An 18,761-nucleotide genomic window follows, 5' to 3' on the forward strand; every position below is an offset into this window, starting at 1 on the left:
GGCTATCCTCCCTGGGGCCTGTTGCACAAAAGTAGGATTCCAACATCCAAGATCAATAGCTAAGTTGAGTTCAACAAATCCAAAAGGTGAGGCTCCAGGCTTAATCGGTTGCACAAAGACCAAGCCAGGATGAGCTGGCACGAACCTATTCTGGATAACTGCACGCACATGGATTCCTTCATAAGACCTTGTAATCTAGCTCAGATTCACCGATTCACCATGGCAACGAGAGTGGCGTACTTTCCCAGTGTGAAGATGGTAAATGGACTGCACATATATAGCGCATCACATAGAGCGCTTCACAATGGCCTCTCATTTACATATATATATATATATATGCACACACACACACACACACACACACACACACACACACACTATTAATTTTTTAATTAATCGTTGGCAAATAATCACAGAATCTACATAATAAACTGTGATTAATCACGGTTTGAATTGCATGTGTAAAATTCTGTTATTTTGGATTTCAAGACAGTTTTAATCCCACAATGTAAAGTACCAGAAATCGGCCAGACGGGCCAACTCTAGGTTAGGAAAAGGGACAAAAAAAGCTTACGGCGGGTTTACACTGGATGTGGAAGCGCCACGCCCTCGAAAAAAGCGTGCGAGACGCAGCCCTCCTTTTAACACTAGACGCCGTTTCTCTGCGACGGACGACAAGCGCTTCTGCTCAGCTGTTGTTTGCTCCCATTCAGAGCTATTTGTTTCATCAAGCTCAATTTTACATCGTCCATCTTGACTTGACAAAAACTACTCTCTGGCATTGGGACGTGTCCCAAAGTCTTTACCTGAAACTGTGCAACAACAGTCGTCTCTGGGTGGTCAGCATCAACTGTCGTGGTAACATCTCCACTGATAACAGGTGCGTCAGGGTCTGGGTCTGGGGATGTCTCCTCTACATCACACTGTCCAACAACAGACGTCTCTGGAAGTGGAGCACAAACTGCCAACTGTTGATCAGCAGCGTCTTGAAGGAGTTGCAGCAAGATTGGCACACCACCATCTTCACTGAGGTGCACCTTAAGAAAAAAATAAAATGGATATTTCACTTCATATGTTAACAAAAACTTTAGTTCACATAAACTTGGCTGTACTTACACCATCGTAGCACCACAGCTCCAGCCGATGAGAGGGAAAATGTTCTGCCACTGGCACGTACGTTAGACCTGTCAGAAATGTGACATCATCAATTGTTACTTTTTTTTTTTTGTATAAAGTCTCAGTGCAAGTTACTTATGACGGCACTTCTTACTATCCAGAAGACAAAAACATTACACACCTACGCTTTCACAGACACTACGGTACTCCTGCCGTATTGCATCCTGCCGGATTGGGTCCGCAATGAGGTCTGTAGGAAAATCCAACACAAAGACCTACAAAAAATGTCAGTTAATGACAGGTAACACTCCAAATTACACACATGGGAAAATCGTATCCTAACAACCTCTCAGAAAAACGGACAAATAACAACAAACATACCTTGGGCCAGCGGAAACAAACTGTTGCCAGGAGTGCTTCAAAGTCCTGCACAGCTTTGGGGATGTATTGTTTGACGTTGCACATGGGGACACACACGCAAACAGCGTCAGGAGTCCACGGGATATTAGCATGAATCACTTCAGTCTTCAAATCAGAAGTTGTTGCTTTGTAAACGCATAAAAAACCAAAAGACACGCGTCCCTCTGGTATGTTCACAACACCGCTAACCAGGGCCCCCAGTTGACCATCTCCCACAACAAGAACGGTCTGCATCAACAAAGAGTTACGTTACAATATGGGCATGAACGAGACACAAGACACACAATCACAAATCAGAAGAACCCATACCTTTTTGTCTGGATGCTGGGCCGGAGCAACAACCCTGCATCTTTTATCTGTCAGTAGAGAACATAGCCCTTGCGGACGAGGTTGAATGGGACCAGTACCATGCTCTGTTAAAATTAAGTTCAAAGGCAAGAATATCAACACACACATTGCAAATATATTACATCATATTTGACGCATTTAAACATTGTGAAAGCGCTGTTGTGTACAAACTGAAAAGACCTTACGTGCTTGGTGAACGCGTGTACACCCTTTCCGTGTTCGCTTCTTGCCTTTGCGTCCTAGTGATTGAGAAGGCATCATGTATGTTGATAAATTGGTGAACAGCATCAGTATAGTGCCATATCCCTGAACAAGTAGGCCCAGTAAATTAAATATAGTGCTCTAAAATAAGAGTACAAAAAAACAAACAAACATAGAAATGTATTATTTATTCATTGTGTGTATCTGTTGATTGGTGTAGGATGTACAAAATTGTGTCAGTCTCTGCATCTCTAATGCAGGTGAGGGATCAGACCCCAGAAAAGGGTAGATTTCAAAATGTTCCAACAGCTGTATGACATTCCAAGTGAGCATGGGGTTTGTTTCTTTGTTTAATTAAACATGTCATGCAATGAGGCTATGTGGCTGGAGCGTTGTACATGGAAGCAAATATATGCAAATTGCTCCCTGTCAATTCACTTTATTTTAAAGGAAATGCATGATGAATTGTGCCAGTTCCAGTCTTGCTTGGGCTCGGTTCCGAATAACAATGACTAAAAGCAAGCAAACAAAAAAACAGCGCAAATACCATTGGGTGGAGGCAACATGGTCTGTATGAGCCGGGACATTAAATCCTGAAAAATCAAGTATGAAAGCTAACTTTTGATGTTCATGCATGATGTCATAAGGAATGGTACGCCACACTTTTTTCGTGAACTGATAGACTTTTCTAGTTTTTGCCATAGACATAACAGTCAACAAGTAAGCAAAGGCCACCCGGTGGTGTGAAGAGTGCAAAAAAAAAACTGAACGATGACTTGTCTTGGAATCTGCACCAATCTAATGTTTGACACAGTAGTAGATTTTCAATTTTCAAAATCAATTGTATTCCTCAAAACTTACCTTCATCACTTGTGTTGTTCAAATGGATAAATAAACACAAAAAATATATATAATAATAATAATAATAATAATAATAATAATAACAATAATAATAATAATAAAAAAAGATGAATGTTAATCAAAGAATTTCTACAAAAAAACTGATGGGTTGATAACAATATAAACACTAATCATAGGCACCACAGCCAATATGAACCATGACTTAGGATAGAAATGATTCAGTACAACGGACCCTGTTTTATTATTTGTGATTGTGGGACTGAAGGGGTCCAACACAGATGAGAAAACAACAAACATACAAACAAACAAACAAACAAACAAATAAATAAATAAATAAAGTCCTTAAAACTTACCTTTATCGCTTGTTTCATTCAAAGCAGCTGTCGTAGTTTCTTTGGACATGCTCTCATGCAGCCGTCTTTCGGCGTTGGTGCATTTCCTATCAAATTTGAATCTGCAAACGCTGACATTTGACAGTTGTGCTGATTAGCAACATATAGACTATACCTGAGTATCGATCATCCACCATCTAGCATTCTCAAATGACATGAACCTTAAATGTTAATTATTATATTTGAAAATAAACATATAAATTGGAAAGGCTGTGAGGTACTCGGTCACCACCTTAAGTCACTGATACTGTGTATGACAACACTACTTTTCAGTGCTACAATTCTATATGGGTTGGGTTTTGAGCTAAAATGACACACACACACACACACACACACACACACACACACACACACGTATGTATATACATACGTGTGTGTATATATATATATATATATATATATATATATATATATATATATATATGTACACACACCTGTATATATATATATATATATGCGTATATACATACGTATATATACATACCTGTACATATATACGTCTGTATATGCACATATACATAGTTTTTCAGTGCAACTTCCACTGTGTACATGTTTTAAATAACCAACAATCCTCAATGACAAAATGATAACTTGTGTGCAGAGTGGGCACAAGAACTCATTAATCCCTATTTCATACCAATTTGCAAAAAAAAACAAAAAACAACAACAACCACCAAAACTAAAAACGGGTACTTTGATCAGCCTGATGCAGCTGGTTAAAAACACTGTGATCCCAACACCTACGGTTTCTCTGAACGTTTGGGTCTACTCGGTCCAAACACATATTCAGGGTGAGGACATCCAGGCGTCATCCATCCATTCACAGACTGCTGAAAGACAGTTATTGCATTAGAATGTGGCAGAAAAGCAGTAGATACCAGTAGTGCTTTATTGTGCCGAACTCACAAAGTAAACAAACACATCAGGTGGGATTTAAAACATAAGGAACTAAATAGCTGCTAACTTGTGATTGGTGTTTGGTTCCTCCCTGGGGCCTGTTGTACAAAAGTAGGATTCCAACATCCAGGATCAATAACTAAGATGAGTTCAACAAATCCAAAAGGTGAGGCTCCAGGCTTAATCGGTTGCACAAAGACCAAGCCAGGATGAGCTGGCATGGATTCAACAAGCCAGGTCGAACCTATTCTGGATAACTGCGCGCACATGGATCCCTTCATAAGACCTTGTAATCTAGCTCAGATTCACCGATTCACCATGGCAACGAGAGTGGCCTTGAGTGCCTTTCCTTGTGTGAGGTGGAAATCCTCATTGAGGCTTTCGAGGAGGTAACGGAGCATATATATAGAAAAAGGCCTCAGTCATGAAACAGAGATAAAGTGTGGCAAAGTGTCTCAGACTGCCTGAATGCAGACATAGTGCACAAATGCACACATTGCTGCTGTGCAGAAACAATTTCAACAAATTCATTCATCAATCAATTGGATCGTAATAAATAGATTAATCTGAAAATGTTGTTGTACTCAAACCACAAATCAATTGAAATTGTGGGTGAAATTCATTGCCAGTGTGAGTGAAATTGTGTAAATGTAATTCCAACAGATTGTGAAATATGTAAAACAGAGACGAGCTCACTGACTTATTTTATTTTTGCCCTTCAGCTCCACATGTGCGTGCGTACGTGCGTATGCCTACCGCATGTGAGTGCCATCACAAATTGACTAGTATTCCCGTCTCCCTGCTGACGACATTGGTCGTCTGGTTAAGAGACCAATATTTGTTAACCTGTTTTAGTTAACATGCATGACTTAAATTTAAGTTCAATATGTCCTGCAGTGGCAGAGGAATGTCATGCATTTAATAATTTATTAAAATAAATTAATTTAAGAAAAGATCCAATGATTGCGACGTTACCTAAACTCATTTATCGATAATGATTGGAATTAATGATAAAATATGTTTTTCCAGAATTTCCATCTCGCATTGAGACGTGGCCTGTAGTCTTTACCTGAAACTGTACAGCAACAGTCGCCTCTGGGTGGTCAGCATTGACTGGCGTGGAAACACCTCCACTGATAACAGCCTGGCAAGACGCCTGTGGCTCAGCAGGCAATGGAGCCCCAGACACAGCCACAGACGGTGGGGATGTCTCCTCTACATCACACTGTCCAACAACAGACGTCTCTGGAAGTGGAGCACAAACTGCCAACTGTTGTTCGGCAGCGTCCTGAAGGAGTTGCAGCAGGATTGTCGCACCATCTTCACTGAGGTGCACCTTAAGAAAAAAATAAAATGGATATTTCACTTCATATGTTAACAAAAACTTTAGTTCACATAAACTTGGCTGTACTTACACCATCGTAGCACCACAGCTCCAGCCGATGAGAGGGAAAATGTTCTGCCACTGGCACGTATGTTAGACCTGTCAGAAATGTGACATCATCAATTGTCACATTTTATTTTGTATAAAGTCTCAGTGCAAGTTACTTCTTACTATCAAGACAACAAAAACATTACACACCTACGCTTTCAGTGACACTACGGAACTCCTGTCGTATTGCATCCTGCCGGATTGGGTCCACAGTGAGGACAGGAGGAAAATCCAACACAAAGACCTACAAAAAAATGTCAGTTAATGACAGGTAACACTCCAAATTACACACATGGGAAAATCGTATCCTAACAACCTCTCAGAAAAACAGACAAACGACAACAACAAACATACCTTGGGCCAGCGGAAACAAACTGTTGCCAGGAGTGCTTCAAAGTGCTGTACCGCTTTGGGGATGGATTGTTTGATGTTGCACATGGGGACACACACGCAAACAGCGTCAGGAGTCCACGGGATATTAGCATGAATCACCTCAGTCTTCAAATCAGAAGTTGTTGCTTTGTAAACGCATAAAAAACCAAAAGACACGCGCCCCTGTGGTACAACACCGCAAACCAGGGCCCGCAGCTGACCATCTCCCACAACAAGAACGGTCTGCATCAACAAAGAGTTGCGTTACAATATGGGCATGAATGAGACACAAAACACACAATCACAAATCAGAAGAACCCATACCTTTTTGTCTGGATGCTGGGCCGGAGCAACAACCCTGCATTTCTTATCTGTCAGTAGAGAAACTGGCCATCTCAAAAAAGTTTGTCTGTGACCAGTACCATGCTCTGTTAAAATTAAGTTAAAAATCAAGACTGTCAACACACACATTGCAAATACATACATCATAGTTGACACATTTCAGTTAATCATTGTGAAAGCACTGTTACGTACGCGCTGGAAACTTTATTTTTGCAACGCGACCAAATGTTGCCAGTATTCGCTTCCTTGCTGCTTCCTTGCTTCTAAAGTTTCTGAATTGGTGAAGACCACAACAGCATTAGTTTAATGCCATATCCCTGAACAAGTAGGCCCAGTATATTAAATATAATGCTCTAATACAGAATACTGCCAAGAGCAGAGTTTAATACACCAAAGCAATGATTAAAAAAACCAAAACAACAACAAACATGTACATTGTCTCTGTTGATTTGTGTGGGGTGTGAAGGTGAGGGGTAAGACCCCAGAAAGGGGTAGATTTCAAAATGTTGCTGTATGACATTCCAAGTGAGCAAGGGGTTTGTTTGTTTCTTTGTTTAATTAAATATGTCCTGCAATGAGGCTATGTGGCTGTTGCGTTGTACATGGAAGCAAAAAGTATGAAATTGCTCCTTGTCAATTCACTTTATTTTAAAGGAAATGCATGATGAATTGTGCCAGTTCCAGTCTTGCTTGAGCTCGGTTCCGAATAATAATGACTAAAAGCAAGCAAGCAAACAAACAAAAAACAGCGCGAATACAATACCAGACCAGACCAGGTAACGTGGTCTGCGTGAGCCGGTACTTACCGTAAACGCGGCATGACGCTACACTCGGAAGAGGCAAAGGCAACCCAACGGAGAAACGGAGAATATACTTCTTAGTGTAATTGTCGGTGGTTAAGTTCCAAACAACGTGTATTCTCGTAGGTTGGCTGTGGGTTAGGCAGCTAGCAGCAGTAGCCCGACCCAGAAACAGGATATAAACAAAATGGTCACGTGACCATAACGTCATTTTCACACTGCTTCGGGAAAAATTCCACCTTCTAGTTTTCGTTATTATTATTATTATTATTATTATTATTATTATTATTATTATTATTATTATTATTATTATTATTATAGCCGTTTCCTTTTTAAAAAAAAAAATATATTACCTTCTGCCAACAGGTGGAGCCAAAGGATAAGAGAAAACTATCCTGAAGGCTTCCGCCTTTTGTTGACCGCTGCCCCTACTACAAGCCTTGTTAACAAAAAAAAAAAAAAACACAAATTATTGTAGGGCCTCTCTCAGAATATTCATCAGAATATGATCAGAATTTCTGATCATATTTTAAAAAAAAATAAGATAAAAAAAAAACTTTTTTAAATTATTAGGTGCAGAGTTTTTCCCCAAAATTTTTTTGCTGACCTAACTAAAGTCTTACATATATGCATATTTCTATTGTGTCATTATGCACTTCCCGTGAATAAACATGGCGGAATATACATTGAGTGTTTGGATCTCTATGTCAAAGGTGGAAACAGCTTGATGCAACAATGGAACTGTCATGTCAAGACAACAATCAAACAGCATTGTTAATCATCTAAACAATATATCCGAAGCTGAAGAAATTGCTAACATCTGTCTGGGACTGGAAACTATTTGGACAGAGACTTTATTTCTCCACTGTGTGCTTTAAAGCCTGTCTTTGTAGGCTGAAGGTGCGCTGGCACCAAAGCACTCTCGCTGCACTCAGTGGCGTTGCTGTCACTTCGACAAACATGTAAAAGCAGCCAGTGTGACGGGCTAAAGGCTTGAGAACTGAATGCAGATGGTCTCATTCACAGTTGGGCCAACACAGCAACCACATTTTATTACTTGTTCTAGTTACTAACTTTTTTATGCCCCAATGGTCCTTTAAAGCCCGGCACCTAAAAAAAACAAAAAAATTAGTGCAACATTCTTCTCACGTCGCAAGTGTTGCAGCATATTTTCTTTTTTGTATTGTTTTGTTTTTTTTAAATGGGGACTCATTTATTCAGCCGGATGGTTTCCTTGTCTCTGTTGGTCCGTGGTTGGCTCCGTGTTGGTCATGTGCTGTCTTTGGGAGAGTTGGCCTGCTGGAATGCTTGGAAAAAGTATAAATATGTATCACCATAATTGGCTGTGAGCTAAGAGCCTAGCATTCTTGCAGGTTTGGTTGGATTTAAGTGTATGGTAAAATGTAAATATGGAACAGAGAAAAGACCTTGCTTGACGTGGCCAGATCCAAAACTATGACTACACGACTTTCACAGAAATCATAAACAGCAAATGCAGAAAACACGACTCCTGTTGGTGCAGCGGTGCGACACATTTCCTACTATCTTTCAGTGCCTGAAGTTTGGTTTGCTCATGGTTTTCATGCAAGTGCATCATTTTTCACTTCACAACACCAGGCACACAAGATCAAGTGTCAGGTAGAGATTCAGATCTGTGGAAAAGATGATGCAAGGCTGATGCAAACCTTATTTTTTTGTCTCTAAACTTTCCAAAGTTCACCTTCTGTGTGAGAGAAAAATCAGAATCCTTAACGTTTGGGTCACACTGAATTGCATTTGTTTTTCTTTTTATGTATGTAAAGTTGTATACAAAGTTTGATTTTAAAGTGATCGATGTGCAACATGGCTACATAAAACCTCAATGCTTTGTATTTCATTTTTTTTTCTGAGTCTGAGTTTGTTGAGCATTCATCGAGGTCCAGCAATGCCTTGTTGGTGTCGACGCATGTCTCTTCTACTTCAGCGTTGGTCTCATCTGATATTCTGATCGTCAACCTTTCCTTGCGTTGGCGGGATGTTTCTGTCACTGCTTTATCCGTCTGGTAGCCAAGATGAACCGTAGGAGCCCAGTCAGAAGAATTTAAGCTTGGTGGGAGCCTCTGGAACGTGTGATACATATGGGACAAGAGGGATTTTCCCTCTTTTTGTCTGGATGATGTTAAACCTTTATCCCTAACAATACTAGCCAAGTCGACTTTACTCAACCTTCTAGACAAACATTTACAACATATGGAACTTCTGTTCCAGGTGTCTGGGATCATCCCAGTTCTCCTTCATCTCTCCTTTAGCAATGTTACACCACACATCTTTTAATTGTGCACTATGTAACCAGGCTCAAAGTTTGTTGACCACAACCAAATGAAGTAGTACGGCTGCTGGAAAAACAGGAGTACTACATACACCACATCTCAGTCATCTGAGAGTTCTTCGTTGCTGTGAAATAAAAAATAATATATACAAATTTGTCAGATAATTTTTTATTAATCATGGCTTACAGTACTGTATATATATATATATGTATAGATAGATTTTTTTTCATTAATCTCCATTATCAGTAAAATGTGGACATGTGACATGCAACCATCATTAGCTACTATATCTTCAGAACTGTTTTTTTTTTTTTTTTTTTTTTTACTGTAAGTTGCAACAACAACAATGACATTCATCAGTTTCGCAGTGAAAGTCACAAGAAGAAAGAGCAACGCAGTCAACGGCGGCTACTGCATTCTTTTTTTCTTTTTTACTTTTTTCTCCCCTCTGTCCATTTGCTGCTGCCGTTTTTCAACACGAAATTACAGAGGCAGAAACATAAATAATAAAAAATATATATAAACAGCATTTTGAGATTTAAGACACCAAAGGCCACTCCAAGGCAGAGCTGCTGTGAGTTTCACAGGCTTGGCAGGTTGTTTTTTCTTTTTCTTTTCTTTCTTTCTTTCTTTTTTGTTGTAAAGAAACAGCAGAGCACTTGGAACACACGAAGCTGAGAAACGCACAGATGCAGGAGACAGATTCAAGGTGAGACAAAGAGTGTGTGAGAAGATCGTCAAAGCAGTTCATTTTTTATTTTATTTTTTTCTCCTTTCTTTTCTGGCATGTCAGTGGGAAATCGCTCTCTGTCTCTCGTGAAACCGAAGCCTCACCATCGGGCCACTTGGCTCGCGTAGTCCTCGGTGGTGGCCGGGAAGTCACCCTCGCCCCCCGTCCCGGACGGCGGCGGTGACGTGGCCCTCCTGCCGCCCCTGCTCCCCGCGGCGCCGCGCTTGAGCGACCACGGCGGCCGGCCCTGCTCCTTCCGCTCCCGCAGCCAGCGGCGCTCCTCCCGCCGCTTCAGCCGCACCTCCTGGTGCTCCCTCTGCCGGCTGAACTGAAAGCGCTGCGCGAACAGGTCCTTGGCGTACTCGTACAGCTGCACGTCCAGGAAGTTGAGCTCCTCGATGCGGCGGCGCGCCGCCTCGCTCAGGTCCACGTTGGCCGCCCGCGTGCTGTTGATCTGCGTGAACGCCGAGATGAAGCGCAGGCTGAACGTCCGCTCGAACAGGTACTGCGTCTTGCGCTGGAACTCGGTCAGGCCGTAGAAGGCCATGTTCTTCAGGTTGCTCATGGCGCTGCTCAGCAGGATGAGGTCGCGCTGGCTCTCGTTCATGGACGACAGGTTGTAGCAGCCCACCAGGCTGAGGTCGGCCAGCATGCGCACCTGCCGGTTGTTGGCCAGGTTGGACGGGCAGTTCATGAACTCGGTCAGCGTCACGCCGGACCAGTCGTCGCCGCTGTAGCAGTTGGGCAGCTCGTCCTGGGTGGGTGAGCGGCCGTCGCACATGTGCAGGGCCGTCTTCCACGTGGCGCCGCGCTGGACGTGCTTCCACTCGCTCAGGTAGCGGGAGACGGGGTCGCGCAGCATGGTGATGTAGTAGAAGTTCCTGCGGGAGGGTAGAGGGGGGCACACAGCGAGGTAGACTGGTGAGCATGTAATCGTCATCATCATCATTAGCTGCATTGCCAACACAGAGGCCTGCCTTGCATTGTGCTGACAGATGGTGACTTTTGTCAAGGTGGAATTTACATTTTTTTTTGTGCCAAATATAGTGTCCCGCTAATGATGCTCCACTAAAGACTGTCGAGTGTCTATAAAGTTTAACCTTACAGTCAATTTAGAGTGAATTTTGCCATTAATGTGAACTTCCATTAAGATACATAGTAGGTGTGTTTCTATTACACCTCGAATTGCGCAAAAAAACCTAAATATCGCAATAAAAAGCTGCACTTAGCTACACCTAAACTTCAGAAAGCATCTCAAATATCACTCAAAGGTTTTGACGCTCTCATGAGGGGGTTCTTCAGACGTATCGTTATAGAGGTATATCGCAAAAGTGTCATGGAAACACTTTTTTTCGCATTTACATGTCACCGGACAAGATGTACAGGGTCATGTGACCAGTTCACTTCAAGTGAAAATGGTGCGTTAAAATCTCGCCGGATGAGATTTTACAAGAATTACGGCTTATGCCCTTCAACAACAGTGAATGGAAACACCTGCAAATCACAAATGTACTGTGTCAAAATTTTTAGAAATATTGCTTTTATTTTGCGAAGAACTGTAATGGAAACGCAGCGAGTGTTAACCTCGTCTGCAGCTTCTTAGTCAACAATCTAAAATAATATTGAATAAACAGATGCTGATTCTTGTCAAGGTTGAATTCTTCTTTGCCAAAATTGTTTGAAAAGAAAAAAAATCAGCAACCACTCTTTTGCTAACTCTACTCAGCAATTTGAGTTCTGTTAACTTCTTTCCATTCTAAGTACCTTGCAATTGCATGTTTGAGTTAATGTTTCTGCCACTATCTATCCGTGACAGATGTTTTCTGTTCTCCGGATCTCATCCGGTTTCCTGCTTGGGATATAATTGGTAATTAAAGATGCAACAGAAATCCACACACACACACACGCATTAAGTGACAAAAAACTGACCCAGCCGTTCCGCCAGTACAAAAATAATGAGGTATCAGCGTCTGCATCTGTCGCGTGCCTCAATGGGAAGCCAGCCCAGCGTTTGCCTCGCAGTGACAGCAGGGTATTTCGCAGTACAAGACACAGACGGCAGCCTGAGGACTGAGATGCTGGAATTATCATTACACCACTACACCTTCCCCTGGAGGATATGAGTAGCCAAAGAGTGATCATGGAGGTCGGGACGAACCGCTTTCAGCAGTTTCCATGAACCTCAAAGAAAGGAAGGGGGCAAATTGGCCGGTGTTGAAGATTCAACTGCACATGGGATGGTGGAGTTAGTCCAGCGGAGGAGAGAGCGGTTTCACCCGACCTTCCTGCCAAGCCGACCTCCAGGCTCGTCTAATCCGCTGAAATGCACACTTGTCAGAGTGTGTTGAGATAAAAAACAAACACAGGACAGGTGTTGGTCGGGTGAAGCTCTACGGTGGCGATGTCGTGCCTGTGTCTTGTGAATATTTAATACCGTGACCCACTCCCACGGGGAACAGTGTCGGCAGATAGAGTGGTTTGGGCCGCTGAGGTTTCTCACTCTGCCCTGGAGCTGCTCTATCACAACAAGAACAAGACTCCGAGGAAGAACCAGAGGAGATTGTTGCCTTCTTAGCTTTCATACAGGTTTGACTCCCCCGAGACAAAGGGCAAATCAGACGAAGAATATACATTCCATACTGCATCCATACGGTGAACTGTATTGGGTAATAAATTAAATTGTCTGGCCTTTTTTAAGAAGCTCAATAACGATTACAGGTTCCATTTTTGCCTTGATCGGCCTCCTTCAGCTGGCCTTTACACTGAGATATGATCAGAGTCTGCTTCATTATCTGCCTTTTGATGAGAGCAAATTGCATGCAGGCGGCACCTCCTTTAGAGCCCTAAACAATTTGTCGTGTCATTGATTTAACAGCCAACTCATACTATAAAGAAAAATAAAAACAAACATTTTGCTCCAGAACTAAAATCAATTTGGAGGATATGCTTGTCACAACCAGCATGACCTTTGGTTTTGTGTTAATCAAACAAATTAAAAAGGACTGGAGGATGTGATGAAGTGAATTCAGGTAGACAAAAATACAAATGGAATACAAATGATTCCTAATTAGAATTTATGCCTTACATAGAAATAGGCCTAATTCACTTGATGCAACTTAACCTGAATAAAACATTTTGCACCATTACATTAACTTTAAATCCAACTAACAAGCTGTCAAATGTCAACACCTATTGTGTAGCCTCTGCAGACACTATACGGTGTGCATGTTAAATACACAGAGTTCACCATTTCTCATTTGTGTCAAAGAAATAAATCTTTTTCATGCATATTTATATGTATTTTGAAGTAGGAATGATGAGTTACATCCTAACGTTTAAGATGAAATATGAATTTAACCTCCGGTTCTGTCAGCCCTCGTGGGTTGTGGCGCATTAAGGTTTCATGTGTGGCTGGCCTCACGCCTCGCTGATATGCTCGCATTGAGTGACTCCAAACATGCTCTGAATTTAAAGAAAAGCCAGCCAAAAAAAAAACAAAAACCAAAAAACACCTGTAGAAGTTAGAACCAGGAAGAGCCGAAAATCGCCGAGTGTTCATCGGTGAGAGCTGTGGTCGGGACGAGTCAGGCGACAGGCTGTGATTACAGGCCTGGCGGCAGCAGCTGCTGCGTCCTGGCACTTGCTCCCGCACTTGGCTGGCTTTCGGATACGTCCTCATTAGACCGTCCCGGGGACATAAACACATGCACCAAGTGTTGTCTGAGTGCACTCAGCGGCCCAAAGGTCAGCTGTGCGCGCCATCAGTGTCGAAACGCATCAGGATCAGCGGGGGAGCAGGGAGCTGTCTCGGCTCGGGGGCTTCTCCCTGAGTGATACGGAGAGGCTGTCAGGGCAGGGTGAGGCGGAGTGGGGGAGGGTCGACGGGGGCGGGGTGGCTGAGGCGAGCCAGCTTCTCTTACCTCTGCCCCCCCACCCCCGCCCCCGCCCCTGCTGCTCTCACATTCGACCCAAACTCACCCCCACCACACGGTGAAAAGTTAAAAATGCTCTACAGAAGAGTAAGTAAGATAATTTTCACATTATTACATGAAATATCAACATTACGTTGTGATAGCGAAAAGCTCAGAATCAGGTATGTAAAACGTTTGTTGTTGTTGTTACTACAATTTTCACATTTTTACAAGACCATTTCACGTCATTTCGTGATAATGTAAGGCACAATATGACGTAATTAAGTGAAAAGTTGCACTTGATAATTTTCATGTTATTTCATGATGATGAATCAAAACTAAACAAAATGAGCTAACAAGCAAAGGCACTGCTCTAGACCGTTTTTTCATGTGTATCCAGCTGAACGCGCATGTGTGCCTCTGAGCTCCTGCTACTTGGCCATGGCTCAAAATGCGGATTCAACACGGGCAAAATTTCTTCCAGCTCGTGGAGGAGCCAAACACAACTGTCCTCTTCGTATTGAGAGAGATCGCGACGGTGCTCAACAAGTGCAGGATGTCACCATGTCTCAAACCAAGATTAAAGTACAGTTTAAGTGAATCGTGCAAATGGCCTCAGTGCTCATGCCTTGTTTCGATTCACTATCATGAAGTAATGTGAAAATGATCTTGTTAAAAACATGACACTTTCCACGTAATTACAGTACATGATACTGAGCCTTTAGCTATCACAAATTAATTTCAGAGTTTCATCTAATAAGGTGAAAATTATCTTGTAAAAACTTGAAAAGGACCACGTTAAAAACATGACATTTTTTACGGAATAACATGATCGTGAGTTTTCCTTTTTTTTTAGTATGGCAGCAACATTTTTCTGAACTGCTCCAACTGTTGACTGTTGCCAAAAAAGTGCAGCAGCTGCTGCAACTATGATGTTTCACGCCGAGCGGCAGCCCGCATTGGACGACAAACACTACATATTCATATGTTGACTGTACAGTATAAATACTGCAAGGTGTCGACGCAACACCCGGGTGATTATGTGCCTGGCTGGAGTGAAGCACTCTGGCGAACTCCAGATCATCCGCAGATCAATAATGGATAGAGGGCACGCTGCAGCTCATTTCGAGCCCAAAATATGTTCATCTCCAAAGTGGCTGCAGCAGCAACGGCAGGCCCAACTTCACTGAAGCACAAAGGAAATGAGGGCCATTACACAGTGATGGAGGAGGAATGGGAAAGTGCGGACGGAATGGAAACTATCAAGCGAGAAGCCAGCAGAAGTGCTGCAGAGCGGGATAATAAAACTTAAAAGTGCAGTTTAAATGGACGTGGTTAATGGGTATAGAAAGACTTTTGTTCTTCCTTAAATCTTCAACACAGTTTAAGAAAACAGCCAAGATAGAAGTTTGTCCGACTAGGAAGCCTAAAGCAAGACATATATTTTTTTATTTTCTAAATATAATAAAACAAGATTATCACGGTTATCTCCACATGACTTTTAAAACATTGTTTTTTTAAAAGGTCATTGTGACAACAAGATTAACCATCCATTGGGTTTTAATATTTCATCCCTTCATTTATGAGAACAAACGAGACCAAACTGACTGGACAAACCGCTCCGTCAATCGAGCTGTTCGGTCACATTTGTCTCTGCTGGTTTAGCCTGGTCGCTACACCTGGAGGCTTTGTGTTGGTGTGATCATAACCACACCTCACTGCGATACGCACCGTTAAACCAAACTCTCTCCGAGGCCACGCAGGAATAAAAGAAAATTCACTGTATGAGACGTTTGTGTGTGTGTGTGTTTGCGCGAGGGAGGTTGGGATTGGCATTTGCAGGTCCTGCAGGGTGACTGAGACGACAGGGGGACAAAGAACACACAGTGTACAGTGTGTCTGCGAGGTGGCCGAGAGCGGGCGAGAGCAGAGGGGGAAGCAACGAGCGGTGAATAAATAAAGATGGGCCGTGTCCTCTGACTAGACAGGGGCTGACTGATGCTTGTGTGTGTGTGTTGAAACGTCTACCTGTTTACAACTTGCGGCCTTCTATGATTTACCTTCGCAGTATGACAACTTTGATCTCTCCCTCGCCTTTCAAACATCTTCCCGCCGTCGCTCTCCGACGAGTTGTTTCTGTTTTAACACCCCCCGGATGTCACGTGACCTCACGGCAATAGATTTTAGTTCGTCGCTCGCCTTCAACCAGGCAAAGGAGGAGATGAAAGTGCTTATGCGGGGAATGACTTGCGCTGTTTTATTGGCTTTTGTTTATTTCATCTCGGCTCGCGGTTTGACTCTCTGTTTGCCTTCTGTGCGACTCCTTTCTTCTCTCTTTGCCGTTAATCAGAGAGGAGTGGCGGAGCAGCAGCAGCAACAGCAGCGGCAACAGCCGAAGCCTTTGTCTGATGTTGCAGGTCTGTGGTGTTCGCCGCATTAACATATTAGTGCAGGGTTATAAACAGTGGAACTATTTTTCAATCGTGCCCTCTGTGAGAACTTTTCAGTTTCAAGTGCGTCCCGCTGTGGTGCTGTTGAAGTTTTAACTGTTTCAGTCAGAAGATCTTTGGTGACACACGTATGGCTCTTTGGCTCTCCGCAGTGGAAGACTGAGCATTCTGGCCGGTGACGGTGGACCAGCAGCAGATGAAATTTGACCTAATTAGTGACGTGAAAGTTTTGGACGAATTGTTCAGAAGTTGTTTTGGAGACCCGTTTTTTTTTTTTTTTTTTTTTTGCTGTTGTCCACTGATTCTGTGGACATGATAGATCAAGCTCACTTCACTGCAATTCATGTTCTAAAATTGAAAAAGAAAAAAAAAAAAAAAGATGGAATAAAACAACAAATGTTTGACATTTTCTCAGATCAGCGTGACATCAAAGAAACATTAAAGACACTAATTGAAGAGGAGCCGAATGCAGCAGAACAGACACGATTGAGGCCGTTGTGTTAATTTTTCACATCACTTGACTCCTGCCCTTTTCTTTATTCCGCTTCTCCTCCATGTCCGACATTACTGTTACACATTAACGTTCCCACCGGATCCATAACCTTTTCTTAAAGGTTGTCACATTAATCACGCCGCTGATTTTGCTCGTCACTCTGCCTCCGTTCCTCCCCTGTTTATCTATCGCCACGCTGTGCCTCCGTCGCTCCTCGCTGCTCGCAAACCCGTGGTGCTGCATACAAACAAGCGTCGCCCAGCTCACATCACATCTTTCTTTTCCAACTCGTCTACAAGAACAAAGTGAAAGAATAAAAATCTCCGCCGGCGGGTGAATGAAAAGCAATGACGCAAATTTATGCGGCAGGAAGGCAGCAAATTGGTGTCTGATTCAATATCCGCCACATTTATAAGTGCTTATGGTTTTCTAATTTCAATGACGAGGGAGGAGCGAGAGCGAGGACGAAACAATAACGAGGCACAGCGGGTTGCGGAACAGGGTTGCCGAGCTTGCGCCAACACAGACGCACGTCTGCAAAACATTTTCATCACAACACTTTTCCTCTTCGTTCTCCTCTACTTTCCTATCAATATGTAAATAAAAACAGAAACTTAGGTGCTAAGAAATGAACTTTCTTTGTTGACATGCGGATATTAAACCGGCCTGTCCAAGGAAATGCTTGAATAACCAGTCAGTCCAAGTTCCGACTCTCAACCACGGATACGACCTCAGACTGCTATTGGTCTTTATTGAAAAGTCTCATTCCATTTTGTGTTAAATTATCGCCGAGTTGTTCTAAGAAAGTGTCGGCAAAGTTTTGCTCGTTTTAAGAACATCTGTGCTCATTCAGGTATATAAATGATCCTTTTGTGATGTCACAAAGGGATCGGAGTCTTCTCCCAGGATACCGGACAAAGAAAACAATGCGTTTACTCCCTTGACTATTCATTGTTTTGGGGATCATTTTGAGTTTCATCTATATCTTTAATCAGTTCCAGCTGCTGACAAATCTAATTTAAATGGTCTAGATTGCCTTTACTTTGTTTATTTTGGGATCTAATATTCCAGACGCAACGCTCAAGTGTGGGAAACGATCGTCAGCTGGAGCACAGCTGCATCACGCAGGAAGTTAATGACCACCTGCTGCGAGAGATTTGTGCGATAATAGACAATGAAGAAATGTATTTGTCCCGTCGTCATCCCTCCTGGATGCGTGGAGGAACTGTTCAGGAGGCTCCCGCTTCCCAGCTTCTCTCAACACTTCCTTTCTTTGTTGGAGCTGATTTTTACGATGTAAACCGAAATAAGCCCTGTGACAACTGTGAGCTTTACAGCGATCCACCCATAAGGAGCAGAAAGTCGTAGGAGCTCTGTATTGTTGCTTCTAGTCCCTTCAACTATATGACGGCAGCGGTGCGCGATAATCTTTTCACTGACATTCCATTTAAGAATAGTATATTTGAGAATATGCCAACTTGAGGTAAACTTTGGCTAATATAATATTATAATACACAGACTAGATGTGCTATTGACTTTTTCATTTATTCTACAAATACTCAAATGCTGAAATTTCTGTATATTCAATCATTTTGATCGTCGCCAAAGGAAAAAAAAAAATCCCTTTTAGTCACCAAGTGAACGTTGGGTTGCCTCGCATCCAATTTCACAGCCTTCGACGGCAGAT

General features: G+C 42.6%; 2 protein-coding genes across 2 annotated transcripts in view; both read right to left on the minus strand.

Moving 5' to 3' along the window:
* The window catches only part of LOC142897794 (uncharacterized), a 13,090-nt gene extending 5,740 nt beyond the window's left edge, over window positions 1–7,350 (minus strand). Inside the window, exons 1-15 of the mRNA XM_076040373.1 lie at window positions 7,188–7,350; window positions 6,574–6,653; window positions 6,364–6,467; window positions 6,022–6,282; window positions 5,818–5,911; window positions 5,651–5,718; window positions 5,305–5,571; window positions 4,083–4,165; window positions 3,300–3,409; window positions 2,070–2,123; window positions 1,846–1,949; window positions 1,498–1,764; window positions 1,298–1,391; window positions 1,117–1,184; window positions 807–1,037 (exon numbers count right to left, since the gene is read on the minus strand). Coding sequence (XP_075896488.1) covers window positions 807–1,037; window positions 1,117–1,184; window positions 1,298–1,391; window positions 1,498–1,764; window positions 1,846–1,949; window positions 2,070–2,123; window positions 3,300–3,409; window positions 4,083–4,165; window positions 5,305–5,571; window positions 5,651–5,718; window positions 5,818–5,911; window positions 6,022–6,282; window positions 6,364–6,467; window positions 6,574–6,653; window positions 7,188–7,201 — 1,899 coding nt within the window. The 5' untranslated portion in view covers window positions 7,202–7,350. The remainder of the gene's footprint in view (window positions 1–806; window positions 1,038–1,116; window positions 1,185–1,297; window positions 1,392–1,497; window positions 1,765–1,845; window positions 1,950–2,069; window positions 2,124–3,299; window positions 3,410–4,082; window positions 4,166–5,304; window positions 5,572–5,650; window positions 5,719–5,817; window positions 5,912–6,021; window positions 6,283–6,363; window positions 6,468–6,573; window positions 6,654–7,187) is intronic.
* A 2,298-nt stretch (window positions 7,351–9,648) lies between these two features.
* hs6st3b (heparan sulfate 6-O-sulfotransferase 3b) overlaps window positions 9,649–18,761 on the minus strand; it is a 52,488-nt gene continuing 43,375 nt past the window's right edge. The window contains exon 2 of the mRNA XM_076040143.1: window positions 9,649–11,101. Coding sequence (XP_075896258.1) covers window positions 10,321–11,101 — 781 coding nt within the window. The 3' untranslated portion in view covers window positions 9,649–10,320. The remainder of the gene's footprint in view (window positions 11,102–18,761) is intronic.

This window comes from Nelusetta ayraudi, unplaced genomic scaffold, assembly GCF_046127955.1.
Source record: "Nelusetta ayraudi isolate G7.1 ecotype Tasmania unplaced genomic scaffold, CSIRO-AGI_Nayr_v1 ptg000060l, whole genome shotgun sequence".
NCBI classification, from domain to species: Eukaryota; Metazoa; Chordata; class Actinopteri; order Tetraodontiformes; family Monacanthidae; genus Nelusetta; species Nelusetta ayraudi.